This window comes from Orycteropus afer, unplaced genomic scaffold, assembly GCF_000298275.1.
Source record: "Orycteropus afer afer isolate SDZICR_OR568_19922 unplaced genomic scaffold, OryAfe1.0 scaffold00007, whole genome shotgun sequence".
Taxonomy (NCBI): domain Eukaryota; kingdom Metazoa; phylum Chordata; class Mammalia; order Tubulidentata; family Orycteropodidae; genus Orycteropus; species Orycteropus afer.
The window spans coordinates 25,480,303-25,500,465 of NW_006921594.1; the positions used below are offsets into that span (position 1 = coordinate 25,480,303).

At 34.1% G+C, this 20,163-nt stretch overlaps 1 protein-coding gene across 1 annotated transcript in view; it reads right to left on the reverse strand.

Annotated features, from left to right (window-relative positions):
• Nucleotides 1-20,163, reverse strand: part of PCLO (piccolo presynaptic cytomatrix protein) — a 529,144-nt gene that overhangs the window by 65,453 nt on the left and 443,528 nt on the right. The window contains exons 13-18 of the mRNA XM_007944901.1: nucleotides 19,398-19,612; nucleotides 13,203-13,253; nucleotides 10,362-10,486; nucleotides 7,836-7,862; nucleotides 2,869-2,962; nucleotides 1,434-1,505 (exon numbers count right to left, since the gene is read on the reverse strand). Coding sequence (XP_007943092.1) covers nucleotides 1,434-1,505; nucleotides 2,869-2,962; nucleotides 7,836-7,862; nucleotides 10,362-10,486; nucleotides 13,203-13,253; nucleotides 19,398-19,612 — 584 coding nt within the window. The remainder of the gene's footprint in view (nucleotides 1-1,433; nucleotides 1,506-2,868; nucleotides 2,963-7,835; nucleotides 7,863-10,361; nucleotides 10,487-13,202; nucleotides 13,254-19,397; nucleotides 19,613-20,163) is intronic.

Below are 20,163 nucleotides of genomic sequence, written 5' to 3' on the forward strand. Positions count from 1 at the left end.
AATAGTGTCTTGTGTATATCAGATGTTTATAAGAATTTTGGTTAAACTGAACTGTATACACTGTTTTTGAATATTAATGAATTTAGTTGTTAGATGATGTAAAAAGTTAGGATCACAAGTAACTCTCTCCATGAAACAGTAAAGGTTTCTTTTGTTATATGGATAATTCTAACCCTAACTTTGAAAAATGTTTGGTTTTACTTGTAAGAGGGACAGAATGAAAAAATAAAGAAGAATTATTTTCAATTACTATTTCTTTCTCCTGTTTTGAAACATACTTTAATTTACATCTGAAGTAGGGACATGACTAACAATTAATGACAAGAAAATGTAATTGGTAGCATTTTTTCTTTCGTAGAGGTTCATAACCAGTGGTGCATCTTACAATTGCTGACATCTTAGATCTAATAAAACATAAATTAAGTGAAAACTAGCACAATGGATATATGCTCTAGGTTCATGTACACAGAAGGAAACTAAATATTAGAAGGATTTAAAAAACTTTGAATTGAGACATTAAGTCAGATGTAACCTACATCCTCCAGTAGTCCTGCCTATAATCAACATTAGTCTCAGTGCCTGGACCAGGACTGAGCCTATAGGTGACACTCAAATGATCTAGTTTGAGGAACAAAAAAGGGGTATAAAGTATAGGTCCCAAACAAATCCTCAGGTCACCTCAGACTATACCAATTTTAATACAGTCTCTTTCAAAATGAGATTATATTTTCTAGGTTTTGTATTTTAGAGATAATAATAATAATAGTAATATTTTTAGCATTCATTCATAAATTATTCTCTAAATAAATAGAACTAAACAAAATGTATGTTTTTGAAACACAATAAATGAAAAAAAAAATCATAGGATCTGATAACTCTACCAGATTTCATGATTAGGTATTTTGATTCTAGTGAATTTACATGAAAATAATTTCTACTCTTTTCTTCGACTTTTAGTTTTGCTTCTTAAAATATCTTGAGAAATTTTTGTTTGGGTACTTAAGCATAAATAACAATATAAGATATCATATCATTCATTCAGCATGCATCCTTAATAGCAGTTAATTAACCTGAATAATACATTTTTAAAAATTCAGCTCATTTTATAATATGGTTTTCACCAAACTTTTCCAAAATCTTTAACATAATCATTTGGACTCATGTCACCATTATCATATTATTTTAAAAATAATTAATATTTTTCCTATAAATTCATCATAATTACACATAAAGTGGCAGAGTGAAAGCCATTTCCTGAGTTGCTGTCCCATCTATTCAAAGAGCAGATCAGAAAATAAATTCTATCAGTCAAAGGATATTACCCATAAATGGTTATCTTATCAACTTCAGAAACATGCTGTGCCTCGAGCTTTAGCAGGCAGTGGTTTGCAGTGGCAGCAATGGCAGTAAAGGAAAGAAAACCAGATGCTCACCTCACCAAGGAAGTCATTGGAGGAAAATCTATCGTAATCCCAGACTGTCACCTCCAATGTTTTCTTCTTGAGCTACAGTTTAAATCAAAATGTCATTACCCTCATTTTTTCACCATAAACTTTTCATTACATTCATGCACCAAAAAAAAAATAAATAAACTCTGTCATCGAGTCAGATCTGACTCAATGACACCTCCTTGGGTTTCAGAGGCAGTATTGCTACAGAAGTAGATTGCCCAACCTTCCTTCTTCTGAGGAGTGGCTGGTGGGTTTGAACTGCCAGCCTTCTGGATAGCAGTCAAATGCCTTAGGCACAACCCACAATCCACATTCATGCAGTAGACCTATTCATTTTTACTTCCTTTAACGTTTTCCTTTTATGTAAAAAAAATACTTAAAATTTTATAAAAAATTATTTGAGTTTATATAAAATATTATATAAATGCTCAATGATTTTTGTAATCCAAGCAAATGTTTGAACATAACCGATTTCACAATTTTGTCAGAAAATTGGTAACCTTTACTTTGCTCTTGATGCACTCCATCCATTTTTAAAAACAGAAAGAAGAATCTATAAATAATATTTAAATAACATCAAATTCATAGATTATAAAAATATCTAGAGTAATTTAGATAAACTACTTGGATTATAGTTTATTGTTCTGTCTGTACTCTTTTCCTTCTGTATTCAATCTTCTAAACTGTCAATTGTTTTCTGTTATTCATAAAGTTATGACACTCAATTTCTGAAGCATATGAATGCCGCCTGCCTAGAGTTACCTGTTTGTGGTAGTGACCCACTATGAGAGTCGTTTCTATGCCTACAGTTACCTGTTTGTGGTGGTGACCCACTATGGGAGTCATTTCTATGCCTAGAGTTACCTGTTTGTGGTGGTGGCCCACTATGAGAGTCATTTCTATGCCTAGAGTTACCTGTTTGTGGTGGTGGCCCACTATGAGAGTCGTTTCTATGCCTAGAGTTACCTGTTTGTGTGGTGACCCACTATGAGAGTCGTTTCTATGCCCAGTTTCTTCTGCACAGTTTAACCCCACAACGCTAGGTTATTAGGAGGCCCCAAATTTGAGAAGAATGAATTCCTAAAATGTTGCTATGACTGTAATAAATTTCTTAATTTTTCTTTGAGTTCTTTATAAAAGCCAAAATATAGCCAGTTGGAAAATATTTTTCCCAAGGTTATACTATATGTGGACCTATTTGAAGTATTTGAAACTCTGAAATAATCAAATTTTCCACTATTCTTATTTTATTTATTTTTCTTTGACCTCTACCTGTTGCCTTCCACTGGATACATTTCTTCCATATATTTGATGCCATATATATATATAAATTTGGTAAAAGATACATGGAGTTCAATTATTCAATAATTTTGCCAGCACTATTCTTATATTAGCATGGACAGTAATTATTACATACCTGTTCCATGGAGATACTTTTATAAATTACTGTTTGATTCCACTCAGGATTAAGGCTTTTTTGAACATATTTAGTCCTTCTCTTGTACTCAGCACTGAATTGGAAGAAAAGAAGGAACAGTTGTCTTGATTATTCACCTTAACTAATGACTTTAGATTCAACTTGAAGGTCATGCTGACTTTCCAAGATGACATTTTGTTTCGAATAATTATACAATCATCTCCTCATCCTTATGTCTTAAACCTTATTTTCATTTGACTGGTCAGAGACAATTTAAAAATGTGCCAGATGCCTTTAGTTTAGTTTGTTTTTTTTTAACCTTATCATTATTTCTTTTAAAAGAAAATCTTGTAGTGCTCTACTAACCACACTGTCATTTTAGAAATGTTACTCTTTCCTGAATGCATGAGATAATTACATGAACTATATGGTAACATCAATACCATATAGTATTCTTGCCCCACAAATAATAATTTGGTATTTACTTTTCAATAGTTTAACATCTAATTATGTAAGCAAAGCTAGAAGGTGTCTCAATTTTCTCTATATAAAAATGCAATAGTTGTACTGTCTGACAAAAAGGACAGAGAATACCTGTAGCAATAGCTGAGATTTCCCTTATATTAAAAGCATATCCTGACACTCTTAGTAAGGTATGATATTTAATCTACCTATTCTAAACCCAAACTCAATCCACTGCCATTGAGTTGATTGTGACTCATAGTGAACACTTAGAACAGAGCACAGCCACCCCAGAGCTGTTTCCAAGGCTGTAAATCTTTACGGAAGCAGACTGCCTCATCTCCCACCCATGGAATGACTGGTGGGTTCGAACTGCCAACCTTTCAGTTAGCAGTTGAAAGCTTTAAACCTATACCATCAGAGCTCCTTAATCTGTCTGTAAGATGTTTTTAATTAAATATAAATTCTTGTGTCTTGAACTAAAATCCTATCTCATTCATTAAATGTTGGCCCATTTGAGTTTATTACTATTTTATTCCAAGTAAGTCAGAAGTTTAAATCCATCGTGTTTTAAAGCCAATTTATTTCCAGAACCTATCCTGATCAAGATTGGCAGAATATCAATGATAGGGTTGGAATTAGATTACCACTTTCTGCTATTAACCAATGGTGGCCACACTGACAAGACCTTTCTCTAAGTCTTGCTATCTTTTAATGGATTTTCTGATTAGACTTATGTATCAGGTTCAAGAATACACTTTAGGTCTAGTGGAGTCCTGAACAACAATTTGCTTGTTTGGAGCTCTGGACCTCACAAGTTGCCTTTGCCTAAAAGTGACTGAATCCTAGCCCTAGTGATCTATCATTCTATTCCAAATTAAAGGGAGAACTAATTTCTACTAGGCTCCTGATCTCAAGTGTTGCCACTTCCTGGAATGCCTAACATTGTCATCCAGTCTAAATGAAACTATTGAAAATCAAAGTCCAGTTCATTGCTCATTTTCAAAGATGGCCTTATAGTCAAGTGCTTTCTTCTCTAACTTTATTCTCTGTCCTACGAATGCTGTGCAAGACCAGGAGTTCTCACTGATTGCCTGTTGGGATCACCTGGGGATATGAAGCATCCTCAGTCTCAAAGGAGTCCAATTTAATTGGTCTGGAGTAGATTTGAGTATTGGAATTTTTAAAATCTACAGGGTAAATCTAATACGTAGCCAAGACTAAGATTAACTGTGTTTGAGCTCATAATATCTCAAACTTGAATCACTGTTGACTCAATTCAATTTACAGAATTAAACAGCACTGTTCTCAATTTTAACCAATACACTTGAATGTACAACAATAAAAGCAGGGTTTGACAATTTAATCATCTAAGATTAATTGCAAACATTAATTTTAAAGAAATGTATACACAATGATATAAAGAAACAGGAAATCTCATAGACTTATGATGAGGTATACACACATCTTTTGTCAATATTTTTCAATGTTCAGTGAAGTTCAAGTTCATATACCCAAACCATCAACCAAAGTCACTGCCGTCAAGTCGGATCTGACTCATAGCGACCCCTCTTTGGGTTTCCGAGGGGGTATCATTATGGAAGTAGATTGCCCAACCTTCCTTCCAAGGAATGGCTGGTGAGTTTGAACTGCCAGCCTTCTGATTAGCAGTCAAATGCCTTAGGCACTATGCCACCAGAGCCCAACTACCCAGAAAATCTCCTATCTACTCATTCCACTTCTACTCTAGAGAAGATTTCCCACCTGCACAAGAAATTTGTCCAAGAACACTAACCGCAATATTGTTTGCAATAGTATACACAATAGGAGAATGAATAAGAACATTATGATGTATTTCAATTAGTATATAATAGTGAAAATGAATGAGATTTAATTATATATATCAAGATAGATCAATTTTGAAAACAAAATCTTGAACAAAAAATTTGTAGAAGGAATAGTATATATCAGTTTCTTGTATCAAACTTTCATAGCATCACCTAAAACATTTAAGGTCTTGATTCTTTTATTTAGTTTTCCTTTACTGGACTTATTATATATATACATACATACTTATGGTACAACTCATTTTATAAACTAATTTATCTGGGCAATGATGTGTTTATTGTTTGTTCTTTTATTGGTCGCCATGCCCCTAGATGGCCAAGGCTGTGGCTGTGCTGTCAGTTCTAACCCCAGCACCTAGCATAGTCTTTGGCCCATTGTCTATGCTAAATAAATGTTTGCTGAGTGGATTTTAACACATGCTTGCCCTTTTTGTTTTTCTTTAAAATCTATTAAATAAAATAATTTTTGAATTTTATATTTAAAATAAATACCCACTTATATTTGACTTAGAAGAAATAATTTGATATTCTAACAAGGGTGTGAAAGAAAGGAAAGTAGAGATTAGGCCTCCAGGTATTGTGATGGCTAAAACTAGGTTCAATCAAAGCAAAATCTCATACTTATTAAAAGGGAAACATTTGCACTTTGCCAAATGGTATGGTGAGAGAAAACCAGAAAGAGATCCTTCAGATATATTTGTTGTCATCTCAATTATAATCCATGACTTCATGGATTATTCAGGATTTTTCCTTGTCTTTCTTGTACCTCATCTTGCTTGACATTGCTGTTTAGGGTTTATGACTATATTAATCAAAGGGTGGGAAGAAGAAACTAAAAGAAAAAAAAATAAAATTGGACCAGTGTAAAATTTTATTAGTTTATTGGGAGCAGGACTTTTTGTGTTGTTTTATTTTAAGAATAAAGGATGTATAATATTTTTCTATTAAAGAAAAGGTATTTTGATTTTTCCCTATGGTGTTGTCAAATAATTTGGTATAATTCTACAGCCCAGACACAGCAGCTGCCATTTATTGAGAGCATATTATGGGACAACTTTCATGCTTATCGCTTTCAATACATTATGCTATTTATTTCACACACACACACATACAACTGCGGGAAGGAGGATAGGATTATTCCTGTTTAGCAGCAGAAGAAACAGTTCCAGAAAAATCTGGTAACTTGTGAAGTGGCAGGTTTGAAATTCCAACCCAAGTCTTTAACGACTTCATTCTATGGTTTCCAAAGCCTAATTTACAACGTTTTGATAGTGTCAGCACCTTGTCATGGAAATTCCCTGCACACTGACAATTCTTAAAGATATAAAAAGAGGAAGTGACTTTTAGATCTTCTAAATCATAATCCAAGATATCTCATACTTTTTCAACTATTATTCAAATTTACCAAACATGCTTTCTTCTAAGTTAAATGTAGGCAATCACTATCATTCTGATAATTTCCCTCCAGTTTCTCTGGATAAAGAAAAGAAAAAAAGAGGGTTTGGAATAACGTGATTGATAATGTCTGTTATAAAATTACACTATCTCTTTGAAATAGAAGTAATTTTTCATATCAGTCTGAGCAACATGGATGGTGACCCACGATGAAAGAGCCAGTCATAACAAGGAACCCATCACAGTGTCACACTACTTGCCGTAATTAAATGGCTGTGAGGAAAGGAGAAATTTCTGGCCACTAGAAAGGCTGTGGTGACTAACTGAAATATTTAAATATTTATGCCTTTAAAAGTTAGAAATGGCCTCTTTTGAGCAACAGCTTGTTAGGATTAGTAAAGATTTCAAATTTTAATGTCACATACAAAAACAAATGCTGCATCACTGATATTCTGGGTGGGATTAAAATTCTCATCACCCTACTGCTACAGATGGCACCCGATTCACCTCCTCAACTAAAGAACACATTTGACTTATAATGCAAATAAAAGATGTGCAAAAGAGGGCTTTTGGTTATGTGTTAAGAACTTGCCTTAGTTGACAACGCAGTGATAGGACATGTTATGAGCTATACCAGAGAACAGTCTCCCAGTATTTTCAAACAGAGGAGGGTGCTCTCAGGTTGCTGCCAATGCACTAGAGCAGGCAGAGTATGCCGACTTACATGCAGACTAATAATTTTGTGGTGCAGGAGATACAAGACACAGCATACTTCAGTGGAAGGTCCAAGTGAAGAAAAAAGACCAGATACCTACTGTCTTTAAGATGGGCTACACACCTAGTAGTGGACATCTAGAAGATCACCTACATCTTTTGAAAAATAACTCTAGATGTTTTTATCTGCAATAGAAGGCCTAGAAGAACTTAAGCCATGATTATCACATGAGAGGCTAAATGAGTTTTAGTGGACAGATTATAAATGAAAACTTTAACCATGTCTAATTTCAGGGTGATATTATTTCCTTATTCATATTTTCTGCATGTCTAAGGTTTGCTACTTTTCCATGTTCTATTACATATACTTTCTAAACTTATTTAGTAATGCTGAGGTTAGACCAATTTACTTAATAGCCTAATTCAATAGGTACTGAAAAATAAAAGTTACAATCCAAGTTGAAGTTCAAGTGAATGTACATAAAAATACAAAATGTAGAACTCTAGACATAACAGTATAGCTTGACACTAAAAGATAAGCAACTCTACCTTGCATTCTGGACAACCATGACTTGACTGGATTGATTCCAAGAGCAAGAGTGAAGGATACAACAGGAAAGTAGAAAACACAGGAAGAAAAACGTTAGGAACAGAAATAAGGAAGAAAATATAAGAATAATAATTAGAGGAGCTAATCAACTATAATAATAAAGTTATATTATTATCCTCTAATTTTAGAGGAGCTAATAAAACAATCCTACAACTCACAGAAACATAATTACCTCACATGTAAAATAAACCCCAAATTCTGGCACACTGTAATAATTAGTAGTAATTAAATGAAAAAGCTAGGAATTGAATAAGGGTAGTATATTGGTTGTCTTTGGGACAAATCCTATACAGCAGGCATGTTTTATTTGACAAATTGTGTAAGGATGGCTTTAGGTAGGGCACTTACTTTCTAAGTTAATGTTACCTGCTTGCCTTTTCAGTTATTCAAGTTATCTTGTAGTTAATGAAGGATTCAAAACCCAAACCTACTGCTGTTGAGTTGATTTTGACTCATAACGACCCCAGGATAGAGTAGAAGTGACCCATAGAGTTTCCAAGGTGTAAATCTTTAGGCAAGAAGACTGCCACATCTTTTTTCCACAGACTGACTGGTAGGTTCGAACCGCTAACCTTCTGGTTAGAAGCTGAGAGCTTAACTATTGGCTACCAAGGCTCTTCTTAATAAAGCACAGGAGTTCCCATATATTATGAAAGATGACTCTCCAGAATATTATTAGAAAAGATAGAAAATAAATGACAGTATCTCATTTTCATTCATCCATTAACAAATGCTAACTGGAGTCAAAATCCTTGGCAGTGATTTCCTCTTTCCTTATTACATAGTCATTAAATAATGACAGCCAAATGACCCAAATCAAAGGCAGAGTGAAACTGACTTATTGTTTCATAGTCAGTTTAAAAAAATGTAGCAAGATTACAGCTAAAACTGTATAATGATATAAATTAATTAAAATAAAATAGAAACTCTCCTTTCCTGAGCTATGTGGCTTGTTGGTAATCTCCATATAAAATGATTAATGGTTTCCAAAACTTTCAATAGAATAAAACTATCGCAACAATATCAACAATTGTGTTTCTAAACAAAATAATTGGGCAAGATGAAATTAAAGGCTGTGTAGTGAATTTGATATAGAACCTTGCAATTTTCAAATTATTTTCTAAGTGTTCTCTAATTTTATTCCCCTGACAAACTAAAAATTACGGCTCTGCTACATTGGCACTCTCAATATCAATGAGGAAACTGAATGTTAGAGAAGTTGGTGATCTGCCTGCGGTTACAAATTAGTGAACAGCAGATTAATGGAACATATACATTCTGTTTTGTTTCTGACAAACTACAGTCAGAGAACACTTTTTTTATATATGATTTCAATGCTTTTATATTCGTTAAGATTTATTTTATGGCTCAGAACATAGTCTATCTTGGTCAGTATTCCATGTTCATTTGAAAAGAATAAGTATTTTGCTATTGGTGGGTAGAACATTCTATAAATGCCAATTAGGTCATCAAACCAACGAGAGAAAAAAATATGAGACAACTGGAATTTTAAGGAATTATTTAAAATTCTGGAAATTAGTATGTTTATATTATGATTATTCCAAAATTGCAGCCTCTTTTAAAACTATATACTAAAATATTTGCAAAAAATGCTACAATAGCTGATATTTACCTCAAAATAATCTAGAAGGGGAGTGAGTGAGGGTAAAACTGAAATAGATAGTGATAACTGAAGGTAAGTGAAGGGTCCATGGTGGGTAATTATATTATTCTCTCTACTTCTGTACTATATTTGAAAATTTCCAGTTAAAATGTAATATTCAATTGTCATTTCCTAAATTAAATAAAAATGAACAAAAATCAGACTCTTCAAGTTACCAACTCATAATTTTTAAAATGATATCTACATTTATCGATTAACTATGGTCCCACTGTGCTAATTTAGCTACTATAAATTGTTTCAGCAAGGTAAAATGATTTGTACGGTCTGAAATTGTTTTGAAATGGTCCTTCAGTATTGATTTCTATACAAGAACACAACAATTTGCATTCGTTATGTGACAAACATCTTCAAAGAGCAGTTGTTTCATATAAAACAATTTATATTACACACAGGTGATTCAAGGAACTATTTTTCATTTATTTACCAAAGTCAACATTTCAAAAATGCACTTATTTTTTTATTATGTTTTAAACACTGATTTGAAAATATGGTTATTTTCAAAGGATAGAAACCTTTTAAGGAATACTAATATTTTGAATAATATACATGTCCTATAAAAATATACAGTAACTTATGGGCCTTTGAACATAGGCTTCACACCTAAATAAACGTAAGAGTGTAAACCAAATCTTAAAAATCTGCCACACATAATTCCTTACATGATTCCAAAGTCATTCCCATTAGCCATTACTGTCATAGTTTCTAGAACTGAAATGCTGTTTCTCACATAGGAAAAAGACTATTGTCTAAAATACTTAGAAGACATTGCTCCTTTACTTACCCTCGCCCTGGAAGAAGGTACACTTTAACAAAAGGGTCAGAATAACCATTGTTGTCTCGAGGGACAAGGTTTCTTGCTTGGAGAATATGTATTATGAGATTTCCAAGATCATAGTTGATTTGAAGCTTTAGGGGACAGCAACATATTCGGTTAATTTTTTTTTTGACACGTAATATACTACCTTCCAATATTTTGCCAGTATCTTATTTAAAAACAAACAAACAAAAAATCTCATAAGCATCATGAACCCTCATTTCCTTTTTACTTGAAACTGAACAGACTAGTTAATGTCTAATCTAATTGGGAACTCACAGACACATTTTTAATTCTCAATAAATGTACTGTTTATTCTTTTCACGTTGAAAGTTCTAGCCTATCTGAAATTCATTTGGAAGGGAAACAAGACAGGGATTAATAGTTATAATTTTGAAGTAAATTTCTACTCTTAATAAAATAGTAAATGTTGTGAATGCTCATTAATATAACTACCAGGACTTTGAAAATTGTTGTTGTTGTTGTTATATGCCGTGGAGTAGGATTCGACTCATAGCGATCCCACCTTGGGTTTCCGAGGCGGTATCACTACAGAAGTAGATTGCCCAACCTTCCTTCTGAGGAGTAGCTAGCTGGTGGGTTTGAACCACCAGCCTTCTGGTTAGCAGTCAAGTGCCTTAGGCAACTAATTGATAAATGCATCAGAAAATGTCATTTGAATTTCTTCAAAGAATTAGCAGTGGTTTTAAAATGTTACTTAAGGATAAATCTGGTCCATACTGAAATGTCAGAACATTAAGGAAGGCATCCATTTTATCCCAGTCTACATTATACCATTTTATGTTAAACCTACAGCTTCTTTTTCTGTGCCTGTTTTTTTAATAGAGTGAAAGTTTTGGATAATAAAATATTGTTCTTTAATTTTAGAAGCTGAAGGGGAAAGAAGAGACATTGCCTCATAGATGCTCAAAGGTGGTTTCACAATTGTCATCTAATAGTCAAACATTTATAATGGAAGCAAATATTTGGAGAATCCTGCACAATTCAACATAATTAAATTATTTTTTCTCCTTCTAAATTGAAAGTTTCTTTAGCATCATTTCAAATAAGCCTTAGTTCCATTGATGCTATATTTATTTATCAAATAACAGAAAGGAAGGGGGAAAACCCTAAGTACAAAAACAAATGCTAGTATTTTTTTTTATAGTTCATACAAAATGGATTCCCATTTCTATAGTAAAAATGGAATAGTAATTTAGATGACTCAAATTTTCATTTAAAATTTAACAAAAATTATTCTTCATTTTAGCTTATTTTCAATCTTGTTTCATTTCTTGGCAGAAAATAAATCTTCCATTGCCTTTCTCAATTCAAAAAAGCCCAGAGCCATTCTGAATATCATGTAAGCAATGTGAGACATTAAGCAAAGTGCCATAAAAGAAGAGGTTAAATGGAAAAAGCTTAGAACTACAGTATTTGTATGTTACAATAGCATACTAGAACTATAAAACGAAATAATCCATAGCTAACTTCATTGCAATTTCAAACAGCTTCCAAATTTTTAAGTAAGGACACATTTTCCCTTATTCTCTTCTTTCTCTGCCAGTGTTAGAGTCCACTTAACGGGTGAGACAACCAAACCAATTTTTCAATTGAAATGAAAGCTTACAGTCTGCCCAAAGTGAGTGCTTTTCAAATTTTAATCTGCAGCGTTTTAGAGAATCCCTAGAGCTACTAGGAATTACTTCCGAGAGAACAAGGAGTGTCCATAGCATTCCTTAACCAAAACAACTTCAATGTTAGCACGTATATAGCATGGGTTCCTGCCTAAGGTTTCATTTGGAATAAAGTTTTGAAAAAACATAAGTAAGATAACAATAACGAAATTCACCATGCGGGGCTAACATCCCTAGGCTTGTGTTCGTGGTTCTTTTTAATTTAGTCTCAATTTACATCACAGAAATACTCCACTGCAGCAAAGCTGATCTATGTCTCTGTGCTGGCAGTACTTTCCTGGTACCATTTCTTCTTCCAGGAACACATCTTGTGTTTCTGTATGCTTATCCTCAAATTAGTTCAAACATCTTATCCTTTGTGAAGTCTTTCATGAAAATTTCATCTAGATTTGGTTGAAGATGATGTACTGTTTCTTTCCCTTATGTAGAAATTACTGTCTTTAAATTATTATGATATATGTTAATTCTTTCCTTTTATGGGACATTATTTTATCTACCTAAAGTATTTTCTGTGTCATCTAATGCATAGTTTTTCGTTTTCACACATATTTTGGCTATGATCCACTGTAAGAAATAGATTTTATGTTAAGGCACAGTATTCTAACAAAAATCACTAACAGAGAACTTTAAAAAAGAAAAACAGGTTATCTGTTCTATTTTTATTATGTTTTTTCTGGTTATGTCCCTTGAATTGATTTTATAAATTACAAAGTGGTTATGAAAACATAGCTCTAAAGTAACTGTGAAGCATTCAGTTAGTGACTGTTGTACAATTAGTGAGGAAGGAAAGAGGGAGCAAAGAGGAACCTTCAAGTTTTTAGGAGAATCTGCTCTCGTTAATGTGTATTCAATAAGAATAATTTATGACTGAGGCACAGAATGAATTGACACTGCCAAAGTGTCAGTAGATTTCAATGTATATAATTTCATTAGAAATATATTTGTATTAAAATATTACTCTATAAAATAATATTATCTTTTATAGTTTGCATGTGTTGTAGACTAGTTCTGATAGTGTAGACAGGTTCTATGTGTTTACCATTTTAGTAGACCAGAGGAACAACCAGTCAAAAAAAGATGGTATAATGATGATATTTTAAAATGTTCATACCTGAATTTCTCCTGTAATTGGGTGAGAGACAACCTTTGTTGCATCAGTACTCTGTAATATTAAAAAGAATAAAAAAACATATATTATACTATGGATAAAGTTCCATCAGATCTATTGTTTCAACTCCTTTCTGAAATTAATTTCTACTTGGTCAGAGCACACTGTCTGGCAAACATATTTCATCCATTTGGTGACTTCCAAATATGGTGTTTACTTACACTTCTCAAGACATGTATAATTTTATAGATATATAAATCTATTTTTCATTTTGCTAAGCCTGTTTTGAAACTATAATTTTATACCAGCAGTAATAATTTTCATTTACTCAAGGAACTGCACAGTTTTTGTTTAAAGAATTTAAATCTTTACAGGTTTTAAATACCTGTATTTGATATAAAACCAAACTCATTCTGTCGACTTGATTCTGACTCATAGCAACTCCCTTTGTGTTTCTGAGGCAGTGAATCTTTATGGAAGCAGATTGACCAGTCTTCCTTCTGTGGACTGGCTGGTGAGTTTGAACCACCAACCTTCTGGTTAGCAGTCAAATGCCTTAGGCACTAGGCCACCAGAGTTCCCTTTATATTTGATATAGGCTCACTGCCATCGAGTTGATTCGACTCATAGCAACCCCTCCTTGGTTTTCCAAGGCAGTATCTCTATGGAAGTAGATTGCTTAATCTTCCTTCTGAGGAGTGGCTGGTGGGTTTGAACCACCAGCCTTCTGGTTAGCAGTCAGATGCCTTAGGCACTATGATGTAGGAGTGCAAAACTGTACAATCAAGGTGCATCACACTTACTTGGAGAGCTTGTTAAAACACAGATTGCTAGAGCCTAATCCCAGAGTTTCTGATTCAGTAGGACTGGGGTGAGGTTAAGGAGCTCTGGTTAAGGCATTTGGCTGCTAAGCCAGTGTCAATGGTTCAAATCCACCAGCTGCTCCATGGGAGAATGATGAGGCAGCCTGCTTTACAGCTTTGGAAACGCTATGGGGAAGTTCTACTCTATCCCATATGGTCATTATGAGTCAGAATCCACTTGATGGCACTGCAAATTGAAAATGTGCATTTCTAATACGTTCGCAGATGTTGCTGATGCTGTTGGAGTGGGACCACCAATCTACATGATATGTAAATAAGAAATTTTATCCATCTTTGTAACTTGGGTACCAGACTTGGCCCCTGAAATTAACAAAATGTGTTAAGTAGGGATGAGTTGGCATCAACCAAGCCCATTTAGAATGTGTAGGATAGGGCCGTGGGAGGCAGCAGACATTCTAAATAGCAGGGATATCTTTTAAAGAGGATAGTGATACAATCAGATCATCGTGTCTCAGACAAGGTAGTTGGAGGGGAGATTAAGAGGGAAGAAGAGAGACTGGTGAGTGGAATTACCAGTAGTAAGTACAATAACATCAGGAAGAAATAATGCTTTTCTAAAGGAAAGTAGCAAGCCAGAGGACATTGAAAATTATTTAAGACTTACTAGAAAATTAGTATTCATTCAATTAAGATTCAGTGACTGATTAGTTAATATGAATGAAAAGAAAATGTTCTTAATGATGCTGCTAAATTTATTCTCAATTTCCTGTAAGGATGATAATGCCATTTGCTTAAATCAGATCAAGATGAAAGACTTGTTGAAGAACTATAAAGGCTTGGTTGGAAAATCTGCTATGCTGAGTTTGTCATGTCTTTAGGTCTGCCAGGTAGAAATATTCAGAAAACAATTAGAAATGTCAGTCTGTAACTCAGGAGAGAGGTCTCAATTAAAAATAAAATCAGAAATAGTAAGTAGTAAGTACTTAGTAAAGTAAGTACTAAATACTTAACTAAATAGTAAGTATATAAATGATGTTTGAAGTCCCAAAGTGGCTGAGATTGGCCAGAAAGCATTTTAGAGTGAAATAAAAGGGCACTTAGGCAACAGATATTGTTGATGGTGGTGCAACATGATTGATGTAATCAGTTTTATCAAATTTTACATGTGAAAAATGTTGAATTGACCAATACTGTGTTCATTATATTTTTATAGCAACAAAAATAAAAAAATCACATTATAAAAAAGAAGACTCAGGCTAAAAGAAGACTCAGGCTAAAAGAAGAAATTGTTTTCAAATATTTTAAAATTATACTTATATAACATGGAAATATCTAAAAACCATGAAACTACATTAATTACAGTGATTTTTCTCTCCTTGGTTTCCTGTTCCTTTTTTTTTTTTTTAATTTTGATTTGGGTGAAAGTTTACAGAGCAAATTAATTTTCCATTCAAAAGTTCATACATATTTTGTTTCATGACATTGACTGCAATCCCAACAATGTAACAGCTCTCATCCTACCTTCCCCCTGTGATTGCCTTTTCCTTGTGTCTCTTACTGTGCATTCCTGTCCTCTGAGCTATGTCCCTGTGCAAATACTGCCCTTCTGATCTTCTATGGCTGACTGGTCTAAGGAGTGTACCTACCTGGTTCATCTTGTAGCCCTGTCTATTGTTTGGCTGGAGCCATGGGAGTGAGTTCAATTCCAGGCCTGATGGGTGACTAGGGGCCACAGTCTTGGGAGTTTCACCAGTCTCTGTTAGAGCAATAAGACTGGTCTTTTTAATTATTATTATTATTTTGAGTTTTGTTCCACATTTTTTCCCACTCTATCCATGATCTCCTATTTTGATCCCTTTCTGAGTGGTTGACAGTAGTATCCAGGCACCATCTCTTCTTCTGGTCTCAAAGTCATGTAGGCTGAGATTCTCATGGTCCACTAGTCTGTGGTCTAATTGTTTCATGTGTCTTTGATTTTCTTTCTTCTTTTTTGTTCCAGAAGAATAGAGACCTACTGTTGCATCTTAGATGGCTGCTTGCAAGCTTTTAACACCACAGTCACTACTCACCAAAGTAGGATGTAGAACAATATTTTTGTGTAGCATGTTATACCAACTGAGCTTGATGTCTCCAGTGACTCATTCCCAGCAACTCACTCCCTCAAAGTGTTTGACTATAGCTAAGAAGTTATCATAATTTTACCCCCTATTAGCTCCACTATATATGTGGATACTTTTATAGCACATCCCATGCCACTCCTCGGAAGGAAGGTTGGGCAATCCTACTTCCGTAGTGATTCTGTCTCGGAAACCCAAGGAGGGGTCTCTATGAGTCGGGGCCGACTCGACGGCAAACAACAACAACAACAACAACATTCCTGGTAACTAACAAAGCGTTTCCTTCCATGTGTAAACCTTTCCTTGACTACAATAGTAGACTCATATAGTATCTGTCCTTCTATGATTGATTTATTTCACTCAACAAAACGTCCTCCAAGTTCATCTACATTATGAGATGTTTTGTGACTTCTTCATTATTCATTAGTATTGCACAATATTCCATTGTATGTATGTACCATAGTTTGGTTATCTATTCATCCATTAATTGGCACTTAGGTTGTTTCCATCTCTTTGCTATGGTGAACAGTGCTGCAATGAACATGGGTGTGCAAATATAATTATGGTGATATTTTAGGAGGCTTAATTAGAAATTATTCTTAAGAAATTTATTAAAATAGAACCTCAATACATAACACATTAAAATTAACACATATTTGCATGTAATAAAATGTAGTTGCCTTAAAATATTTGCAGTTTAACATGTCCTTGAAGTTACTCTGAGTGAAGTTGTGCTATATTTGACTTGAAAAAAGCTGTTTTATGATGCAATGGTTAAGATCAACCTACTTTTGTTGTTCACTTCTGAATAAAAAGGAATTTTAGTGAAATCTGCTATATTTCTATAATTAGTGAAACACTTTGTTTTCTGATGCCCAGGCACTGTACTCAAGAAAGGATTGTCCTGTCTATATATTACCACATAAAGATAAACCTTTTATTCCTGTTTAAGCAAAGAGGACATTTTCTAATGTATTTATCAGCAGGATTATGGTTTCTCTATTAAGAATGAAATCTATACAAGAAGGAAATATTACAAATTGTTTGCATCTTCATATTCTTTTATGAAGTTAAAAAATTAATTTGATGTTCTCTTTTAATTCCCCAGAAACACTGAAATTATAGCGGTGGAAACATTAGTTTCAAAGGTAGATTTGCAAAAGATGAAATTTATTAGTATGGAATTGGGGAAAAATTTGAAAATGGGGACATTATGTTACTGATTTTTCTTGTTTCTTATTTTCTTAAATTCTCTTTATTTCTGCATCCTTCTTACCTTTTATTTAAATTATAAAAGGTAATGTTAAATATTAATTATGTGAACTTTTAACATTAATAATTAGCTATACACTTAAAAAAAAAAAAAATTCATGCAACCAGAAAAGATGGAGTCAGTTTGACACCAGAATAAATAGAATAAGATTAAAAAATAGAGTAATGTTAAAAAAGAGACATATTAAATAAAATAATTAGCGGTTGCTGTTGTTATTAAGTGCTATGGAGTTGGTTCCAACTCATAGCAACCCTATGTACAACAGAACAAAGCACTGTCTGTCCTGCCTTCTCCTCACAATTGTTACTATGTTTGAGACCATTGTTGCAAACTCTGTCAATCCATCTTGTTCATCTCTATTTTACCAAACATAATGTCTTTCTCCAGGGACTGGTCCCTCCTGATAATATGTCCAAAGTACACCAGATGAAGTCTTTCCATCTTTGCTCCTAAGGTGTACTCTGGCTGTACTTCTTCCAAGATAGATGTGTTTATTCTTCAGGCCGTCCAGGTTGTATCCAACATTCTTCGCCAATATCATAATCCAAAGGCATTGGTTCTTCTTCAGTCTTCTTTATTCATTGCCCAGCTTTTGCATGAATATGAACCAAAAAAAGAAAAAAATAAACTCAATGCTGCCGAGTGGCTTTGACTCACAGCGACCCCTCCTTGGGTTTCCGAGGCAGTATCTCTATGGAGGGAGCTCTGGTGGAGTAGTGCCTAAGGCATCAGACTGCTAACCAGAAGGCTGGCAGTTCAAACCCACTAGCCACTCCTTGGAAGGAAGTTTGGGCAATCTACTTCCATATAGTGATATTGCTTCAGAAACCCAAGGAGGGGTCGCTATGAGTCAGATCCGACTCGATGGCAGTGCATTGCGTTGTTGTGTATCTCTGTTTGTCATTTTTTTTTGTTGTCATGGTATTGCTTATTGGTTCAGTTGTGTGGATTTTTGCTTTCTTTATGTTGAGGTGTAATGCATACTGAAGACTGTAGTCTTTGATCTTCATTCTTGGTTGCTTTGAGCAAGCATGGTTGTGCCATCTCATTAGCTAACTTATTAGTAAAGATCTGATAACATATATGCTTACTGTAGTAATCTCCCAAGGAAAAAAAGGAGAAATGGGAAGAGGCAAGATGGGAAGAATCTAGAGAAATGTCCCTCTGAGGAAGTCTAATTGGCTAATAAGGGGAATCCTCCCTGACACAATTTCAGATCTGCAAGTTCTCTCCAAGCTGGCCTTTTCTCTTTCTTGAATCAAGGAAAGAGGGGGAAGCAACCATCCCCTCTTCTGAGACTAATCTCTCCACCTGGGCTTTGGACTGAATCCCCATCCCACCCCACCACAGCCATCTTGATCTGCCTCCACTCCTCCATCTCTGTCCCTGCTCCACTTAAAAGACAGTCTGAAGTGGTTGAGTCCATCTAGATGCTTATTATATAGTCCTCCACTTACTGCTCTCAAGTTTTCACCCTCACCAGGCCACTCAAAGCTATTTTATAAAAGTCATCAGAGATCTGCCTGTTGTCACAGGCAAACGTACTCTCCTATCCTCATTTTATACTTTTAAAAAACAACTTTAGTGAAGTGTAATTGTATAGTTCTTCATCATGCTTAAACTTTCTTTGCATTTAACAGTTTTTCATTTTCTCATTTCTTCATAAAAGGATTTTATATCTTGTTTCCAAAAAGATGCAAAGCTTGTATTCTATACACAAAGAAGCCCAGCATCAAGCCAAAACACTGAAAAATACCAAGAAATATCAAGCATCCTGCTGAAATATTTTGAGGGATATATTAATATATAATCTGGTGTATCAATTTTATAGTTGGAAGGATTTTTTTTTTTTTTTAATAAATCACAAGGAAATGAGAAATCATGAGAAAGACATCTTATAAAGTGGTATTTTGCTCCCCAGCCCCTGGTCTGAATAAACAGCTAGAAAATACATTACGTGGAAGTCACATTGAACACTTCTCACCTTGCTGCTGCTGTGTTTCTTTTTGCTCACTGAGGGTGACCCTGGTTGTCCAGGGCTGGGAACAGAACTGGATCCTGCTGATGTAGGACCCGAGTGGACATGCGATCCTTTTTCAACGACTGATGACAGAACAAGTGGTGACTGCTGTAGCGAAACCTTCTGGAGTTCCGCTGCCAGCTGCTTAGGGTCAACCCCTGGGGATTTTGCTTTATCCACTACAATAAAATGAAATGACTTTACACATTTCTCATAGGTGTGTAATACCTAAGTCCTACGTGACAAACTCAAAACACTACCTACAAAATAAGCTAAACTTAAAAAAAAAAAAGTTAACTCAATTTTACTTTTATGTATCAACTTCTGAAGAAGTCTAGAAGGCTAAATAAAAGAAGAGTTAAAACAATGGTGAATTACAGAGGGAAACTGAAGTGCCTATTACATCTTCAGAATGTTTTATATAGAACAGAGAACCTTATTCTGTTTTATCAACATAATTTGTATGATTGGTTATTTTTCCTTCTTTAAATCAAACACATCTCTCTCTATGAGAGGGGAATTTTAAGGAGAATATTTACATTTAGAGGTGTATAAAAGTCCTATAGAATTCTATCTATTCTATTTAGCATAGTAACCCATATCCCTAGAATGATGATTATAGCATAAAAAGTAAAAAATTGTTCAACAAAAGAATAAATTATATTTTTAATCTTTTGATTGACCTAAATATATAGAGCACATTGATTATCTAGGAAGAGTTAAATATATA